Source organism: Felis catus, chromosome A1, assembly GCF_018350175.1.
Source record: "Felis catus isolate Fca126 chromosome A1, F.catus_Fca126_mat1.0, whole genome shotgun sequence".
In the NCBI taxonomy this organism is placed as follows: Eukaryota; Metazoa; Chordata; class Mammalia; order Carnivora; family Felidae; genus Felis; species Felis catus.
The window spans coordinates 5,931,075-5,952,014 of NC_058368.1; the positions used below are offsets into that span (position 1 = coordinate 5,931,075).

A 20,940-nucleotide genomic window follows, 5' to 3' on the forward strand; every position below is an offset into this window, starting at 1 on the left:
CTTGCTTTCAGTATTTAGATACATACTCAGAAGTGGAATGGCTGAATCATGTAATTCTATTTTTAATGTTTTGAGGAATCATCATACTATTTTCCATAGTGGTTGCACCAATTTTTATTCATACCTGCAGTTCACAAGGGTTCACTTTCTCCACATCCTCACCGACGTTTGTTATTCTCTGCGGGTTTTATTTTTTAATAGTAGCCATCCTAATTGATGTAATACGTGATTATGGTTTAGATTTACATTTCTCCAATGATTAGTGGTGTTGAACATTTTCTCACATATTGGCCATTTATATTCTATCTCTGTAGAAATGTCTGTTCAGGTTCTTTACCCAACTTTATATCAGATTGATTTTTTGTTGTTGAGTTGTAGGAGCTCACTATTCTAGACATTAGCTTATGAGATATGTAATTTGCAAGCATTTTTCTCATATCCTGTAGGTATTTTTACTGTGTTGTCACAATCAACACAGAGGTTTTAACATTTGATGTAGAACCACTTGTCTGTATTTGCTTCTGTTGCATGTGCTTTCATGTCATGTTCAAGAAAATTATTGTCAAACACAATGTATGAAGATTTTCCATTTTATTTTCTTGTAAGAGCTTTATAGTTTTAGGTATTATTTTTAGGTCCTTAATCAATTTTCAGTTAACGTTTGTAAATGGTTTAAGGTGTTTGATTATTTAATCTGCATATGGATATCCAGCTTTCCCACTAGCATTTGCTAAAGGGGGACTATCCTTTCTCCATTATGTAACCTTGGTGTTTTCAAAGATCATTTGACCATATACACTAGGATTTATTTCTGTGTTATTTTATTCCATTGGTCTATATACCTGTTTTTATGCCAGTAAAACACATTTTAAATACTGTACCTTTGTATATGTTCTGAAGTTAGGGAGTATGAGACTTCTCAGTTATTTCTCAAGATTGTTTTGGCTATTCAAGATGCTTTAAGACTCTGTATGAATTTTAGGATGCATTTTTCTATTTCTCCAAAACATGGGATTTTTGTAGAGATTGCATACAAGTCTGCAGATCATTTGGGGTAATATTGTCATCTTAACAATATAAACTTTTACAATCCATAACCATGGGATGTCTTTCCATTTATTTGTATCTTCAAATTATTTCAGCAATATTTTGTAGTTTTTGGTGTACAAGTGTTTTTCCGCCTCGGTTTTAATTTCCCTTTTTGATAGCTTGTTATTAGTGTATATAAATACAACATTTTTGTATGTTGGTTTGTATCCTGTTGCATTATTGAATTTATTAGTACTGATCATTATTTTCTGACATCTTTAGGATTTTCCACATGTAAGATCTTGTCCTCTGTAAACAGAGATAATTTTACCTATTCCTTTCTGATTTGGATGTTTTTCTTTCTTCCTTCCTTTCTTCTTCTTTTTTTTTCTTTTGCCCAAGTGCTCTTACTGGGACTTCCAGTACTGTGTTGAATAGAAGTGGTGAGAGCAGGCATCCTTGCCTGGTTCCTGATCTTAGAGGAAAGGCTTTTAGTCTTTTGCCACTGAGCACGATACCAGCTATGGGATTTTCATATATGGCCTTTATTATGTTGAGGAATTTTTTTTTCTTTCTGGCCTGTTGAATGCTTTTATCATGTAAGAGTGTTGAATTTCATCAAATGCATTTTCTGCATCGAGATGATGTGGTTTTTTTTCCTTTGTTGACTGATTTTCATATATTGAACCATCTTTGCATTCCAGGATATGGTTTCTATTCCTTTTTTAATGTGCTGCTGAATTCAAGTTTGCTAGTATTTTGCCAAGGATTTTTGCACCTGTATTAATCAGGGATATAGGTCAGTAGCTTTCTTGTAGTGTTTTCTAGTGTCTTGTAATGTAGCTTTGGTTTTATAGTAATGCCAGACTCATAAAATGAGTTTGTAAGTGTTTCTTTCTCTATAATTTTTTGGAAGAGTTTGAGGTAGATTTTAATTCTTCTTTGAACGATTGGTATAATTTGCCAGGGAGGTATTTGATTACTGATCTGATATCCTTACTAGTTATACTCTGTTGATATTTCCTATTTCTTTATTACCTGCCCAACTGATTTTTTACAAAGGTAGAAGACCAATTTAATGGAAGAATAACCTTTTCATCAAATAGCACTGAAGTAATTGAATTTCATGGGCAAAACAAATAGAAAATCTAAACCCTCCACTCTGCACCAAAATTCACTGAAAATGGATCATGACATTAAGTGTAAAACACAAGACTTTTAGAAAACTACACAGAGGAATGTCTTTGGAATCTAGATCTAGGCAAAGAGTTTTTTGACACAGAACCAAAGCATGATCCATAAAAGGAAAAATTGTAAATTGGACCACTTCAAAATTAAAAACTCTTACACTCTGAAAGACTCTATTAAGATGACAAAACAACATGATACAGACTGGAAGAAAATTATTTGCAAACTACATATCTGCCAAAGGACTAGTGTCTAAAATATGTGAAGAACTCTCAAAAATTAACAGTAAAAAATTAATTTAGTTTTTAGACAATTTAGACAAAAGATGGGAAGACACATTTCAGAAGATGTATTGATAGCAAATAAGTATATGAGAAGATATTCAACATCATTAGCCACTGCAGAAATGCAATTTAAAACCACAATGAGGGGGCTGCGTGGGTGGCTCAGTTGGTTGAGTGTCCAACTCTTGATATCAGCTCAGGTCATGATCCCAGAGTCATGGGATCAAGTCCCAGAGTTGAACCTGCTTGAGATTCTTTCTCTCTCTCCCTCTGCCCCTCTCCCCTACTCACACTCTTTCTCTAACATAAGATAAAAATAATTAATTAATTTAATTAAATGAAACCACAATGAGATACCACTAACCATCTATCAGAATGGCTAAAATACTAAATAGTGATAATATCAAATGCTGGGAAAGATCCAGAGAAACAAAATAACAGATACTTTGCTGCTAGGAATTGAAAATGGTAAAGTCACTCTGGAAAATAGTTGGGAGTTTCTTTAAAAAAAAACAAAAAACTAAATATACACCTACCATATGATCCAGCAATTGTACTCTTGGACATTTGTCCTAAATAAGTGAAAACTTACGTTTGCCCAAAATCTTTATACAAATGCTCTTCAATAAGTGGGTGATAAATGTTATGGTCTGGAACAAATGATTGATACAGGGAACAACGTGGATCAATCTGAAGGGAATTAATTATACTGACTAAAAAAAAAATCCAATCTCAAAAGGTTATATACTACACAATTCTACTTTTATAACATTCTTTCTTTTTAAGCTTATTTATTTTGAGAGAGAAAGCATGTGGAGGGGGAGAAAGAAATTCAAGCAGGCTCTGCACTGTCAGTGCAGGGTCCAACATTGGGCTTAATCTTGCAAACTGTGAGATCATGACCTGAGCCAAAATCAAGATCTTGTCTGATGCTTAACCAACTGAGCCACCCAGGCACCCCTACTTTTAGAACATTCTTGAAAGAACAAGAAGGATAGGGATAGGGAACAGATTAGTCACTGTCAGAAGCTACGGCTGGATGTGGATATAAAGGGGTAGCATGAGTGGGATCCTTGTGATGGAACAGGTCTGTATCATTGGGGCCGAGGTGGGGTGGTCTGTCTCGATTTCTGTGATGGTTGTATCAATCTACACATGGATAAAAGTACATAGAATCACACAAGTGTGAGTAAAGCTTGTGAAGTATGAATCTCAGTCAGTTATATCCTGGTTTTGATAATGTCCTAGAGTTATTCAAGGTGTTATCTTTGGGGAAAATTGGGTGTTTCATGGGACCTTCTAAAAAATATTTTTGGAACTTCCTGTGAATCCATAATTATTTCAAAGTAAAATACTAAACAATATTTTTCCATAGCCAAATTTAAGGCTTATACAAATGCTTTTTTAAGTCAGGATGGTGGTTAGAAGACTCAAATTTACCAAATAACTTTGAGCAAAAACCTAAAGCAGAATTGTGTAATGGTAATTTAAATGATACAAATATGGGGAAAAAAACAAAACACTAAACTACCATACATGATGTCAAAGAAAGACCTAACTTTTTCATGAAAGAAAGCATATCTTTTCTTACCTCAATAACATATAACACGACATTTTTGTAGAAACAATATAATATGCATTTTGTCACTCGAAAATAATTCCAAGCTCCATGAACCAACAGAAGCTTCTCCAAGTAGCTAAACTAAAAGAAGGAAACAACAGTCAGGGCAAGTTCAAATGAAACAGCAAAGTATTTGTTAGACCCACTGTTGTAGAATACATACAAAAGACTGGAGACAGATGGGGCAGAAATAGGAAAATGTCCATTTACAGTTCTTGGGCTAACACTCATTCTTGGAAAAGTATAAAATGGCACACACCATGGCATAACATCTTCTCTACAGTCAAAGCTGCTCTTGGGTCAAAGCAAGATGGAGGAAAACAAAATGTGGCTTAAAGTATTATCATTGCTGTGAAACAGCCTGTTAATGGGGGCCTGAGCATGAATCAGTTCAGTCTCCTGCATTAGTGACTTATTAGTATATATTTTTGAGAGAGAGCGTGCATGTGAGCAGGGGAGGGGCAGAGAGAGAGGGAGACAGACAATCCAAAGCAGGCTTGGCACTATAGGGGCAAAGCCCAACGTGGGGCTCAAACCCACAAACCGTGAGACGATGACCTGAGTTGACGTCAGGTGCTCAACTGCCTGAGCCACCCAGGCACCCCTACCAATAATTACATTAAATGTAAACAGTGGAAAACACTTGGAAAAAGACATAAGGTGACAAAATGGATAAAACAAATAAGACCTATCTATATGCCGCCTACAAGAGACTCACTTCAGACCTAAAGACACATACAGACTGAAAGTGAATAGATGGAAAAAAAAATATGCCATGCAAATGGAAGTCAAAAAAATAAAGAGTCTGGGGGAGGGGATACAATACTTCTATCAGACAAAATAGACTTGAAATCAAATACTGGAGCAAGAGACAGAGTGGGCACTATATAATAATAAAGGGATCAATACAACTAGAGGATATAATTGTTGTAATGATCTATGCACCCAACATAAGAGCACCTAAATAAAGCAAATATTAATACACACAAAGGGAAACCTTGACAGCAATAAAATAATAGTAGGGGACTCTAATTCTCCACTCACATCAGTGAATAGATCACCCAGGAAGAAAATCAACACATTAGACCAGATGGACTTAAATATATACAGAAAATACCATCCAAAAACAACACAGTAACAATACACATTCATTTTAAGTGCACATGGAACATTCTCCAGGACACATCATGTGTTAGGCCACAAAACAAGTCTAAATAAATTTAAGAAGATTAAAATCATACTAAGCATTTTTCTGACTACGACTGATATGAAGAAGCTAGATATGAATTACAAGGGAAAAACAAAAAACAAAAAACTAGAAAAAGCACAAACACATGGAGCCTAAACAACATGGTACCAAACAGCCAGTAGACCAATGAAGAAATCAAATAGGAAAATAAAAATACATGGAGAGGAATGAAAATGAAAACACAATGGCCTCAAATCCTTGAAACTCAGTGAAAGCAGTTATAAGAGGAAAATGTGTAGCAATATAGGCCTACCTCAAGAAACAGAACCTAACCTTACAACTAAAAGGGAAAACGAACAAAATCCAAACATAGCAGAAGGAAATAATAAATACCAGAGCAGAAATAAGTGAAAAACAAGAAAAAACATAGAAAAGATCAATGAAATCATAACCTTGTTCTTTAAAAAGATAAACTGATCAACCTTTGGCCAGTCTTTTTTCCATCAAGGAAAAAAGAGAGAGGGCTCAAATGAACAGAATCAGAAATTAAAGAGGCCAAATAACATATCACAGAAATAGAAAGGATTATAAGAGACTATTATAAAAAATTATAAGCCAAGAAGTTGGACAACCTAGGAGAAATAAATTCCTAAAAATATTCTTTCTTCTTTTGGAAGATTGTGTAACAAAATTGAATTGGCAATCAAAAACTCCTAACAAAAGTCCCAGAGCAGATGGCTTCAGAGGTGAACTCTACCCATTCTCTTCAAACTATTCCAAAAAACTGAAAGGAAGGAAAGCTTCCAAATACATTCTCTGAGGGCAGCACTACCCTGATACGAAAACCAGACAAAGACACTACAAAAAAAAAAAAAACCCACACACACACAAAAAAAAAACACTATAGGTCAATATCTCTGATGAACAAAGATCACAGAAATCCTCAACAAAATACGAGCAAACTGCATTCAACAATACATTAAATATAGTAGGATCATTCACCATAATCAAGTGGAATTTATTCCAAGGATGCAAAAATAGTTTAGTATTCACAAATCAACACACACCACATTAATTAAATGAAGGGAAAAAATCATATGATCATCTTAATAGATGAAGAGAAAGCTTTAAATATAATACAACATCCATTCATGATAAGAACACTCAACAAAGTAAGTTTAGAGTGAACACATGCCAACATAATACAGGCCATGTATGTACAGGCCACGTATGACAAACCCACAACTATCATCATACAGAATGCTGTAAAACTGAGAGTTTTTCCTTCTAAGATCAGGAACAAGACAACAATGTCCACTGTCACCACTTTTCTTCAACATAGTACCGCGAGTCCTAGCCATAGCAGTCAGACAAGAAATAGAAATAAAAGGCATCCAAATTGATAAGGAAGAAGCAAAACTGATAGTATTTGCAGATGGCATGATACTCTACATAGAAAATTCTAAAGACTCCACCAAAAAACTATTAGAACTGATAAATTAATTTAGCAAGTTGCAGGATACCAAATTAATATACAGAAATCTGTTGTGTTTCTATATATTATTAGCAAAGTGGCAGAAAGAGAAATTAAGAAAAATTGAGAATTAAATTTAAAAATTATAAAATACATAGGAATAAACTTAACCAAAAAGGCAAAAGTCCCGTGCTCTGAAAACTATAGAACACTGATAAAGTAAACTAAAAAAGACACAAAGAAATGGAAAGCTATTCCATGCTAATATTCCGTTAATTTAGAAAAATTAATATTGTTAAAATGTCCATAGTACCAAAAGTAATCTACAGATTCAATACAATCCCTGTCAAAATACTAAATATTTTTTACAGAAATAGAATAATCCTAAAGTTAGTATGGAACCACAGAAGATCCCAAGTAGTTGAAGCAGTCTTGAGAAAGGAGACCAATATATCTTTCAAGATATATTCCAAAGCTGTGGTAATGGAATCAGTATGGTACTGGCACAAAAATAGACACAGGTCAGTGGAGCAGAATAGAGAGCTGAGAAATACCCCCATGCTTATGTGGTGAATTAATCTACAGCAAAGGAGGCAAGAATATGCAGTGGGGAAAAAAAAGTCTCTTCAAAAAAATGTGTTGGAAAAACTGGACCACTTTCTTACATGATGTGGAAAAATAAACTCAAAATAAAATGCCCTAAATGTGAGGCCTGAAACTCAGGGCACTAATGATGAGCACTGGGTGTTGTATTTGATGAATCACTAAATTCTACACCTTGACTAATATTACACTGTGTGTTAACTAACTGGAATTTAAATTTAAAAACTTGAGAAAAGGAAAAAAAGAAAAGAAAGGCAGTAATCTCCTGGACATTGACCTTAGCAACACTTTTCTAGACATATCTCCCCAGGCAAGGAAAACAAAAGCAAAAATAAACCATTGGGACTGTATCAAAACAAAAATCTTTTACACAGCAAAGGAAACCATCAACAAAATGAAAAGGCCTACTGAGTGGGAGAAGACATTTGAAAATGGTGTCTTTGAAAAGAAGTTAATATTCAAAATATATAATGAAGTTACTCAACCTAACACCAAAAAAGCTGCAAAACATCCAATTAAAAATGGGCAAAAGTGGGTGGGGGAATGGGTTAAATAGGTGATGGGATTCGGGAGGGCACTTGTTATGATGTACACTGGGTACTGAATGGAAGTGTTGGATCACTGTATTTACACCTGAAACTAATATTACACTGTATGTTAACTAACTGGAATTTAAGTACTTTTTTAAAACATGAGAGGACAATAGCCACTTTTGCAAAGAAGATATATGATGGCAGGCAAACACATGAAAAGATTCTCAACATCACTAATCATCAGAGTAGTGGAAATCTGAACCCCAATGAGATATCACCTTACAGCTGTCAGAATGGCTAGAATCAAAAAGACAAGAAATCCCGAGTGTTGGTGAGAATGTGGAGAATGGGGGACCCTCTAGCACTGCTGGTGGGAATGCAAACTGGTGCAGTCACTGTGGAAAACGGTATGGAGGCTCCTCAAAATATTAAAAATAGAAATACCATACAATCCAGTAATTTCACTACTGTGTATTTACCCAAAGAAAAGAAAACCACTAATTTGAAGATATATGCACCTCTGTGTTTACTGAAGCGTTACTGACAATAGCCAAGATAGGGAAGCAACCTCAGTGTCCATCAATAGATGAATGGATAAGGAAGATGTGGGGTGTGTGTGTGTGTGTGTGTGTGTGTGTGTAATGGGAATATCAGACATAAGAAAGAATAAACTCTTGCCATTTGTGACAATATGATGAATGGACTTGGCGGGTGTTGTGTGAAGTGAAATAAGCCCAAAAGAAAAAGATAAATACCATAAGATTTCACTTACAATGTGGAATCTAAAAAGAACAAGCCAAAAAAGGAGAAATATTTCCCTGGATCCCCAGGATAGCTGGAACTGGCCAGCCTAGCGTGTGCACAGTGTTTAACAGTTCAAGGCTTATGTCACATAACTGCTGAGATCATCGGAAGCATGTATCCCGACGGCATTTAGAACAGTTTAGGACAGGATCAGGAGAGTTTGGGGTGGTCATTTCCCTGTTTACAGACACAGGTGCTTTGATCATAGTTGACTGACACTTCTCGTAACCCAGATACTCTAGCACACAGGAGCCTTAGTTTTCCCTGTTGTAAAACTAGAACACTTAATCAGAATGGATCTGATTCAAACACTGGGGTAATACACTCTTCATCTATGCTGTAGGATCCTAGGAATCTGTTTTGTTACCACCCCAGTTTCGGGCACCTGCTTACCTGTGGGCAGGGTGCTAAATCATCTAGCCTCTCAAAGACAGCCACCACAAGAACAGCCCCAGCAGGGATGTTCTACTCAAAGTATGGGATTATTCCTAGGGAGCTGTTCAAGAATTACATGTGGCTCCCGAATTCACCAAGAGTGAATGAAAAGTCTTCTTGTTAGTTGCTCAACTGTGGTGAAAATATTGTATCCATTAAAAGCTGATCTTACATTGATTAAAATATTCTTCAAAAGTCAAAATATTAATATGTAGAAGCAGGAAGTGTTCTTATTAAACAGCTTGGATATTACAAATACACAGGGGCTGTACATCACAGGCTGTACATCACTCTTCTTAAATGCATTCCAGTAAATGGTACCGCTACTGTGGAAGGCAGTTTGGCAGTTTCGTACAAAACTAAACGTACTTTTATACTTTTACTATATGATCTAGCAGTTGCACTCACTTGGTATAAATCCAAAGGAGTTGAAAATTTATGTCCACATACAGAAACCTGCACATGGATATTTGTAGCAGCTTTATTAATAACTGCCCAAAGTTGGAAATAACCAAGATGTTTTTCAGTAGCTGAATGGATAAACAAAGTACATCCAGAAAGTAGAATATTATTCATCGCTAAATAGAAATGAGCTATCAAGTCATAAAAGACATGAAGGGTACTTAAGTGCATATTACTAAGTGAAAGAAGCCAGTTGGAGAAGGCTACATGCTGTATGAATAGGACATTCTGGAAAAGGCAAAACTATGGAGATAGTAAATAGATCAGTGGTTGCCAAAGTTAGTGTAGAGGGAACGATGAATAGGCAGAGTGCAGAGGACTCTTAAGGAAGTGAAATTACTCTGTATGGTACTGTGATGATAGATACTTGTCCTTATACATTTCTCCAAACCTACAGAATGTACGACACCAAGAGTGAACCGTAATGTAAACTGTGGACTTTGCACGATGATGTGTCAATGTAGGTTCATGAGTTATAACAAATGTACCATTCTGGCAGAGGACGTTGATGGCAGGGGGAAGGCTGGTGGGGGTAGGGGCGGGGGATATATGGGAACTCTATATCTTCTGCTCAATTTTGCCGTGAAGCTACACTAAAATATACAGTCTATTTTTTTCAGATCTGCCAAGGGGCGGTGCCTACTTTTAAAAAGCAGAAATTGGGAGATTATAAGTCTTCAAGAAATATTCATCAAGAGATGCCACAAGGTAAAGCACACATTACAGATTGAAGAGACTGGGGATTTAGAGATTATATTAGCAGAGCTACAGACCCTCAGTGGTATCAGTCGGACCAAATGCATAACTGCTCAAGAAAAACCTTTTTGCTGCAAACTGTATAAGGACAAAACTTAACCCCAAATGTTCTGGTAGTTGCATATGAAGAGCAGCTTAAAGAGTAGGGTAGACCTCATGCACTCGACGTGCCCACACCACTGACCTGTGCAATGGCAAAATCTGAGTTGTTGGTGGCCTGCATACCCTCGTTCCCACTGATTCCCACACCCACGTGGGCCATCTGGATCATCCCAACGTCATTGGCACCATCCCCGATGGCAAGAGTGATGGCCCCTACGTGCTTCTTAACCACGTCGACTATTTCTGCCTTCTGGAGGGGAGATAACCTGAAAAAGAAGACAGCAATCACCACTTTCTGGTGTTTTATGTTGGTTCGTTTTACTTCACCTTGTCATAAAAGCCTTTAACATGGAGTCAACGGTAATCTACACCTAACCACCTTTAAATGACAGCTACGGATAAATTTTCCAATACATTGATCAAGCTTTTAACAGATATAAAAATGTTCCACCCACCAATCTAAAATAAATGAATAAACAAACAAAAAGAATCTGTGTTTATAGAAACACAGAACAACCTGATGGCTGGTGGAGGGTGTGGGGTGAAGGGATGGGCAATATGGGTGAAAGGGGGTGGAAGGTACACACTTTCGGATGGAACAGAAGTCATGAGAATAAAAGGCACAGCATAGGGAACAGAGCCAGTGATGTTGTAGTAATGTTGTGTGATGACAGATGGTAGCTCGCTTGTGGTGAGCACAGCCTAACAAAGAGATTTCCAGTCGTGTTGTACATCTGAAACTAATGTATCATTGTGTATCAGCTACACTCAAAAATTCCCTCCCCGGCCCACCCAAAATAAGAAGTAAAGCAGAGAAAGCACACAGTAACTTCTTTAACATCCCCAAAGAAATACACAGTATCAGTTGTCTAGTTTACATGGAGACAAACTCTTCAATTTGCCATTCTCCCCACCGCTCCCTGTTTCTAACACTGGCCTATCTTAATTTACATCATCTCGCTACATGAGAGCAAGAAGTGAAGATCTGTTTCTAAACCTGTATAAAGGCATTTCCCCCAAAGGATAAATATGTGGAGTAGCCTAGGAAAATCAAACTACCCTCAAGTGAACTTTACAAGGAGACAGAGAAACATGAAGATCTCAGTCAGGAGTCTGTGGTGACAATAACAATCCAAAGGTAAGTGACTGAAAATAACAAATGTTTGCTTCTTTCCCGTGGATGTGTCCAGTGCAGATGAGGATACTGTCGATCCTTTCTTTTAACCCAGACAAGCTACGAAAGCAAATTTCGTATTCCTCAAATATTTCAGACTAGCAGACCCTGTCTACACAAAATACTTAACAGACATTCCAAGGAAAGAGAAGCAAATTTTTTTTTTCTCTCTTATTTATCACTTATGTATTCATTCACTAAATAAATTGGCTACATACCTCTATCCAAAATGATCAGGGACACACAAAGGTTTTATTTTCTAGTAAGTGAGTGTTCATCCCCTTCCCACAAAACAGCTCCTAAAAACTAATTTAAATCTCAACCTTTCAAATTTCAGGTGAGATTATTAAAAACTGAGGAGATGAAGTTCCCTTGACTAGAACACACTCCAAATTTTAAGACAGAAGCACAGACGGAAAACCTTTGGTTTCATAATGAGGAAAATGTGAGTTAACATTAATACACTGTCGACACAGTGTGAAAAGTTGCTGAAGTAGAGGATGTTCTGGAAACCATTTGTAAGTTTAGTTTCCATCTAGAGACACTGTTTTGTTTTGTTTTTTTACTGCAATAACTACAATGATAATAACTTACCATTTTGTCTGGCAAGTACTTTTATATTTAAACTATGATATTTGTGAAGAAAAAAAAGAAAACGTACCTCATATTAATACCAAATTTGACTCTTCATACTGTCAAATCTTAATTCTATCGTTTGAGCCAGTGAAGCTCTCCAAATATGAAAAGAGAACTACAGGGGCCCAACTAAGCCTTCTCCTCCCCTTGCTAAACATCCCTGAATCCTTCAGTCCTTTTGTGAGGTGGTTCTGGGCCTTTTGCCAAAGCTCCACATCAATTCTGATCAGTTGTTGGCAAGATGTAGAGAATAGGGGAACACTCATACACTGTTGGTGGGAATGCAAACTGGTACAGCTACTCTGGAAGACAGTATGGAGGTTCCTTAGAAAGTTACACATAGAACTACCCTACAACCCAGCAATTGCACTATTAGGTATTTACCGAAAGGATACAAAAATATTGAGTTGAAGGGGCACGTGCACCATGATTTATAGCCGCATTATCAACAACAGCCAAATTATGAAAAGAGCCCAAATGTCCATAGAGGTGGCACATTATATATATATATATATATATATATATATATATATATATATATATACACACACACACACACATACATACACACACACACACACACACACACATATACACACACACACACACACATACACACACATATATATACACACACACATACGTGCTATGGAATATTTCTCAGCCATCAAAAAGAATAAAATCTCACCATTTGCAATAATGTGGACAGAGCTAGAGCATATTACACTAAGCGAAATAAGTCAGAGAAAGACAACATATTATTTCACTCATATGTGGAATTTAAGAAACAAAACAGATGAACATAAGGAAAGGGAGAAAAAACAGAGGGAAGCAAACCATAAGAGACTCTTAACTATAGAGAACAAACTGAAGGTTGCTGGAAGGGAGGTGGGTGGGGGATGGGCTAAATGGGTGATGGGTGTTAGGAGGGCACTTGTGATGAGCACTGGGTGTTATATGTAAGTGATGAATCACTGAATTCTACTCCCCAAACCAGTATTAGACTATATGTTAACTAACTAGAATTTAAATTAAAACTACAAAAAAAAAAAAAGAGAAAAGAACTGGATTATCACTATTCTGATTTTGGATCTCCCTCCCATACATGAAAATAAATCCTGAAATAATAATAGTCTTTTAATACCTATGTGTTAAATGAGCTTAAATTAATAAAACACTTTAGGTCATGTTTCCGGGTATGAGTATTAAGCCAAATTACCCTAATCTTGAAATTTTAGGGTTATACCCAATTGATGATCTTTACATTCATGTCTGGCAAAGTTTATCTTGTCATTTTATTGGCTGAAAAAAACATAGATACCCCACAGCCATGTATTCACAAAAACTGAAGGGTGAAAAGTCTACTCAGGATAGGAAAAAAAGTCAATATGCTGTTTCAGGACACAAAAGTAATAAGAAAACACAGCCCTAAAACACAGTTTGAGAAATTCAAAACAGACAATAAACAGCTGATTTCTGTTCTTTTCATCTGAATGAAAGATGAAAGTATGAAAACCTTCCAAAACATAGTATTTCACGTGTCAACGCTCATTGTGAGTTTTAATCTATAACATGGAACCGAATGAATTCAACAACGTAGAAAGAGCACATAATAGATTCCAATCTATAAAACAAACACTCTAGTCACATTTGACTTGATTTAAAAATTGTAGTATTTTTATCATCTGTTTTCATGGAATTACAAAGAGAACTAAACCAATTGACTGGAATATGTCATGGTTTTTCCATGGCACACACTACTGACTTCTTTATCAATACAATCAGTGTTAGAAATAAAAAATAAAATGGTTTCCATTCAAAATTTGTAAAATAGGTTCAACATATTATATGGCGTAGATACTTTCTTGTATATAAAAACAAGTTTTCTTGCTATATTTGTGCTTGGAATTCTCTGCGTAAGCTACTTACAGGTAATCTCATATGCATTAATTATTATTTATTCAGCAAATACGGATGTCCCTACATAGGAGCCAGGCACAGTTCTTGATACAGAAAATAGTGCAGAGAATAAAATACATAAGCATTCCTGCCTTCATGAAGTTTACATTCCAGTGGAGAGGAGACAGACAATAAACCAAGTAAGTAAAACATAAATTATGGCATATGGTGATAAGAACTTTCTTTTAAGTTTCTTTTTCAGTCAGTGCAGAGCCCGATGCAAGGCTTGATCCCATGAACCATGAGATCATAACCTGAACTGAAATCAAGAGCTGGACACCCAACTGACTGAGCCACCCAGGCGCCCCGATAAACTGAATTTTCTAGATTAATTAGATTTTTCTCTCCTAATTATGTTTACCTGAGTGCCACTGATTAAGCAATTGTAACAAATACTATATGACACCCTCCAAGTATCTAAGCTTTTTTATTTCTAAATGACATTCAGTAAGCAAATTATCGGTCAAAACTTTAAGAAAACTTTCTATACCTGTCAATGGCATATAAGGATATTAGACAGTTTCCTTCAGAAAGTAAACAAGTATAAAACTGGAAAACGTGATTAAGAACAAACATTTCAGCCCGTCAGAAAATGCCCAAAGGTGGAAAAGAACTCGAGACATGTTTATTCATGAAAATCCGAGAAGTGCAGCAAGTTCGTGCCCTTCGTACTTAGAGGTGTTCCTGTTCCCCTGACCTGGGAGTGAGGGAACATCTGCAGATTTACTACCCAAGACCCGGCGGACGTGGTTTGGAGCAGATAATGAACACCCACATCTTAACCAATTGGGGTGGCTCTCTCAGTTCAGGGAGGGCAGGAAAGCAGCTAGAAATGTAACAGGGAGATTGTGCAACAAAAGAATCACGGGAGGGCTGAGGTCATCAACTTGCCCGTATTCCGAACTGACCACTAAAGTAAGGATAGGCAGGAAAGAGCCCAGAGAGGCTTTCATGTTGTGCCTCTGAAAGCATTCCTCCAACCAGTATGTGGCCCTAGCATCAAGGGTAGGAGCATCAGACTATGACTTGTCTAGGCACAAACTTGGCCAAATAATTGCGTGATGACTAAACTCTGCAGGCACAGGAGAAACTCCTGGGAAGGCAGGCTTAAGGAAAAAAAAAAAAAGGCTGAGGAAAGATACCAGTAACTGCAAATGAATAGGGAAACATACTTGACAGTCTGAGTCCAGGCAAATTACTAAAACACTGGGCCAACAAAATGCAGAAGAATAAATTAGAATCCAGATAAACTACACTGTATTTTTCCACAATAGCCACTTTTACTCTAAATAAAACAAAATCACTAGATGTGCCAAGAAACTTAAGGGTATTTGTTTTCATTCACAGTGAACAAAGCAGCCTGAGAATAGACCTGATAGAAGAGTTAGTAAAGACTTCAAAGCAGCATTATAAATACGCTCACAGAATTAAAATATGTTCAAAGAAAGAAAATTATGATAATTATGATTCAACAAACAGGATATCCCAACAGAAGAATGGAAACTATTAAAAAAAAATTAGAAACTCTGGGATGAAGTGAACAATACACTTCGTAACTTAAGATCAGATCTGAGTGGAAGAAATTAGTGAATCTGAAGTTACATCAATAGAAAATACGCAATCCAAAAAGAAAGGAGTTGAAATTGAAAATGCAGTGGCAGTGCCACGGGTCTGTCTGTAATCAATTCAAGCATTCAATCATACATGTGATTGGAGTCCTGAAGCAAAGGAAACAAAAGTAGCAAAAACAAAAACAAAAAACAAAAAAAAAAAAACCCTGAGAAAATAACGGTTGAAAACTTTCCAATCTGGTAATAACAAAACAAAACATTAATTTAGGGATCCATTGAATCCGAAGTAGAATAAATACAATAAGAACGACATTTAGAGCCAACATAGCTAAATGAATGAAACCCAGTAACAAAGAGAAAATCTAGAAAGTAGGAAAATGACACATCACATACAGGGTAATGACAGCGTGACTTTCTCACCAGAAACAAGGGAGCCAGAAGACAAGAGAGTGACAAAGTACCAAAGAAAAAAAATCAACCAAGTATTTTCTTTGATAATAGCTTTAAGTTAGAAATCAATAACAGGGAATATACCCAAATGTGTGAGAATTCGATACTTTTAAATAGCCCATGAGTCAAAAAGGAAATCAAGAGAAATTAGAAAATACCGTACTTTGAACTGAATGATAATGAAAACACAACGTATCAGAATTTGTGAAAAGTAATTACATCAGTGCTTAAAGATTTATATTTTGAAATGCTTATAGTAGAAAATAAAAAAATTTTAAATCAGTGATAAAAGTTTTTACCTTAAGGGAATGAGAAAAAATGAGTTCAATCCAAAGTAAGGTAAAAGTAGAAAATAATCCAGATGAGTATATATTATATTGTCTATCAGAATATGATATCATTATATATTATAATACACATATATTACATCATATTAATGTTATATATACATAACATTACATATACATTATAAATATATATCAGAATATAAATAAAAAACTGGACAGACCATGGAGTTGGCGTTTTGAAAATATCAGCAAAACTGGTAAAGCCCTAACTAGACTGATCAAGGAAAAAAAGAGTAAATTATCCATATGAGGAAGGGAAGGAACACCACCACACGTCACACAAAAGTAACAAATAAATAAAGGAATATTGTGAAAAACTTCATGCCAACAAGTTTGACAGCTAGAACAAATGGACAAGTCCCTTGAAAGACACAAATCACAAACTGGAAGAAGTAGTAGAAAATATTTGCTTCCTAAATTGAATTACTCATCAGAGCCTTCCTACAAAGTCCAGGTCCAGGTGGCATCATCGACAGTGAAGTCTGTCAAACATTTTAGGAAGAAATCATAGCAAACACTACAGAGAGTATAGAAAACAGGACAAAGAAACACCTCCCAAATCAGTTTATCAGGTTAGAATGATCTGATAACAAAGCCACTCAAAAACTTGAGATAAAACCACAGACAGATGTCTTTCATGAATACAGACTAGAAATTCTTCATGAAATTTTAGTAAAATATACAGAAAAACTCAGTCATAACAGTTTGAAGCCATGAAGAAAGTGAGAGACAGACTCTCCTCTCCTTCTCCACCACTCCCTCTGCAAAGTACACTTTCAGCCAGGTCCATACCAAATTGTTTCCATCATTCAGGATGTACCTCAGTCAACAGACTTCAGTTTTGTGTTCATTTGTTTACTGTTCCTCCAATGGGGACCCTTAAAGGGATGACGGGACTAAGGGGAAAAACTAAACCTGGATAATTGAGAGTTGGTGTCGCGGTGGGCTGACAAGTGACCCCTGCAGGAGCTGGACAGGGAGGAGAGTGAGGTCAAGTTGGACCTTCCCCTGCTCCTCCCTGCCACATCCGCTCCAGGTGGCTGTGTCTGTCTCCTGCCGCTCACTGCTCCTCTAGAGGCAACCGGCTCTGAAGGACTCTTCCGTCCAGGCACAGTGACTCCTCCCCTCCCCCAATCCCTTTGGACCTAGGGGTAGAACAGCTCTTCCCACGGTTACCAGCACGTATACGATCGCTTTGTTTTCATCTCAGGCTGCCGGCAGCAAGCATCTTTCAGAGCCAAGCACGATGTCCCATTTGCTGAGATTTACGGGAGAAAGCAGATGTGAAACTTCCCCTGGATGCAGTCCTATGAAGATGCGAGGTCTCTCAACCCCTAACTTGCTGCCAAAAGGGGATCTAGCCTGGGGATAAAGCCTGCACCAGACGGATCAAAAGGGAGACAACATTGGAACCCTACAACAAACCACGAGTAAAGCCAGATTTAGGACCAACCACCCCTAGGTCACTGCAAGCCAACTGCTGGAATGTCCATCCTTTGTGGCAAAATTAGCCCATGTTTTCTCTCCTCTTCAATGATGTCCTTTCATTGCTTCCTCCAGCATGAGTAGGAGGTTCAGGTGGAGAGACCGCGAACACTCCTTAAAATATTGTTAGAATGCAAAATGAAAATGGTTCCATAAAGTCTAAATAGTGAAAAGAAAAATAATTCTGGCGAACTGCTGATAAATTTGCTTGCTTCCCTTGAAGTTGGCTTTGCCAACAGAATTTTCAACTATGTGAGCTAATAAATTCCCTTTTAGCCCAAAGGCGAATTTGACTTCGCTTTCTGTCATTTCGGTTCTAACTAATGGAGGGCTATGTCACAAAGAATCCTGAAGGCTAAACTACAGTCGTGACAAGTGAGAGTGCAATAAAGAACAGAACCTGCCGAATTCTTGTAGCTGATGCTGAATGAATGTGAACAAAGAAGGACACGGGGGGGAGACATTTGAAGCATATAGGGAACCTGACGACTGAGAAAACCGTCTAAATCAATACTGAGAAGTCCAAGGCATCAAAATGTCTTCATAATTGGTCCAGTTAATATTTTTATTCAGGAGAAAGGAACAATTCCTCTGTACTTAGTTTATTTTCTTAGCTCCATCCATCTTTGTTGTACATGATTTCCCTTTTTAAATTGATGTTTAGACTTCCAGTAACACCGATAACTTCATTTCTCTCTAGGTGTCAGAATTTTTTCAGATATGCCCCTCACTATAAATAGAGGACCTTTGGGGCACCTGGGAGGCTTAACAGGTTAAACGTTCGACACCAGCTCAGGTCATGATCTTAAGGTTGGTGAGTTCAAGCCCCATGTCGGGCTCTGTGCCAACAGCTGGGAGCCTGGAGCCTGCTTTGGATTCTGTGTCTCCCTCCCTCTCTGCCTCTCCCACTCATACTCTGTCTCTCTCTCAAAAATAAATAAATAAACATAAAAAAATAGGGGCGCCTGGGTGGCTCAGTCAATTAAGCATCTGCCTTTGTTTGGTTCATGTCATGATCTCCCAGTTTGTGAGTTTGAGCCCCATGTCAGGCTCTGTGCTGACAGCTCAGAGCCTGGAGCCTGCTTCGGATTCTGTGTCTCCTTCTCTGTCCTTCCCCTGCTCATGCTCTCTCTCTCTCTCTCTCTCTCTCTCTCTCTCTCTCTCAAATAAGCATTAAAATTTTTTTTAATAGAAATAATTTTTTTATTAAATAGAGGACCTTTGTTCTTACTGAAGACACCTTTTATCTGGTCAATACACCAATAATTTATCATTGAAAAATTATAATCTGTTTTCTAGTACATCTTAAGTTTGACAATTAGAATTAAACTCAGATATCTCTCTCCAATTTGAACATATATTTTATCCATAAGGAAATTTTCCTCTACAAAAACTCCTATTTCCATGTCTACATTTTCTTTACATGTTTATGTTAAATATAGCAGGGAAGGGAAAAGAACAGTGGATATATCCTTACCTACAACATAATACTGCTCTACATGAGAGGGCCAAGTTGACAAAGCTCCTCTTAACTTCAGGATGGAAGGCATACTTCAGTGTTTCACCATCAATGATGAGGGCCAAGTCATTTTCTTCACCTAACAGGATTCCAAGATCTTGACAGTTCTGATTAACTGCTTGTTGTGTTGCCTAAAATAGAGTGGGGGGTGGGGAGGAACCACTTATTTTTCTCATTTTATATATAAATATATAAATATAAAGACTTTCTGAATCAATATGGTAGACGGAGGCATACTTTTTACCTCATTCTTCCCTTCAAATATCTCACTGAAATGAAAAAGTAAGTAACATGAAAAGAAGAGTGACATCATAGATGACCAGTGAAATGCCAATAGAAACCACAGTGAGATACTACTTTATACCTATTAGCATAACTAGAATCAAAAAGCCAGACAGTAAATGTTGATCAGGATTTAGAGAAACCCAAAACTCTCAAACACTGCTGGCTGGAATGTAAAATGATGTAGCCACTTTGGAAAACAGTCTGACAGTACTACAGATGGGTAAGCGTGAGTTCACCAGATGACCCAGCAACACCACTCGTAGGCTTCTACACCCAAGACAAGTGAAAACCTGCGTCTACACAAAACTTGTACGTGAATGTTTATAACAGCACCATTCACAATTGCCTAGAAGTGAAAACAACCTGATGAATGGATAAACAAAATATTGTATGAATATCCATACAATGGAATATTCTTTAGCCATCAAAAAGTTATGAGGTATTAATGCATTCTACAACATGGACGAACCTTAAAAATACAGTAACTGAAAGAAGCCAGTCACAAAAGACTATGTTATGATTCAATTCACATGAAAGTCAAGAATAAGCAAACCCATAGAGTTTGAAGCATATAGGGACCCTGATCTATCAAAGTAGATCAGTGGTTGTTTAGGGTGGGGGAAGGAAGATGAGAGAAATGGTAACTAAAGAGTAGGGAGATTCTTTTAGAGGTGATCCAAGTGTTCTAAAAGTTGACTGTGGTGACGGTTGCATGTATGTGTGGAAATATTAAAACAGACTGAATTATATACATTAAACATAATTTTTGTGTGTGATGTGGATCATATCTCAATAAAGCTGCTTTTTAAAAGGTATAGAAGAGTGAATTCATATCAGCTGGAAAATACAAATGGGTGCTAGCATACCAGAAAGTTCAGAGAATTTTTGAGAAAAATGTCAAAGGTGGGAACAAAATAATGGGAGTGAACTCTACAAAACTGAGTCTCCGGTTTCTAAGGGGGAAGTATAGAAGTTTTAGAAACTCGTTCAATTTAAGATACGTGGGAGTCACCTCCCTTAGCTTATTTTCCTCA

The 20,940-nt window shown here is 36.9% G+C and overlaps 1 protein-coding gene and 1 long non-coding RNA gene across 20 annotated transcripts in view; one reads left to right on the forward strand and one right to left on the reverse strand.

The window, feature by feature from the left end:
* LOC101096779 (phospholipid-transporting ATPase IB-like) overlaps positions 1-20,940 on the reverse strand; it is a 216,630-nt gene that overhangs the window by 88,274 nt on the left and 107,416 nt on the right. For 17 of the 18 annotated variants that reach the window (XM_045044103.1, XM_023250089.2, XM_045043970.1 and 14 more), the window contains 3 exons: positions 19,580-19,752; positions 10,563-10,746; positions 4,093-4,203 (listed from right to left, as the gene is read on the reverse strand). In XM_045044103.1, coding sequence (XP_044900038.1) covers positions 4,093-4,203; positions 10,563-10,746; positions 19,580-19,752 — 468 coding nt within the window. The remainder of the gene's footprint in view (positions 1-4,092; positions 4,204-10,562; positions 10,747-19,579; positions 19,753-20,940) is intronic. The other variant, XM_045043975.1, reaches the window with a different exon arrangement.
* On the forward strand, positions 10,745-18,384 carry LOC123381855. 2 transcript variants are annotated; one of them, XR_006589365.1, is made up of 4 exons: positions 10,745-11,618; positions 11,992-12,172; positions 14,256-14,389; positions 15,597-18,384. It is a non-coding gene; the product is annotated as an uncharacterized LOC123381855 (long non-coding RNA). The 2 variants fall into 2 exon arrangements; XR_006589348.1 differs by having other exon boundaries at positions 11,992-12,099; positions 14,256-18,384.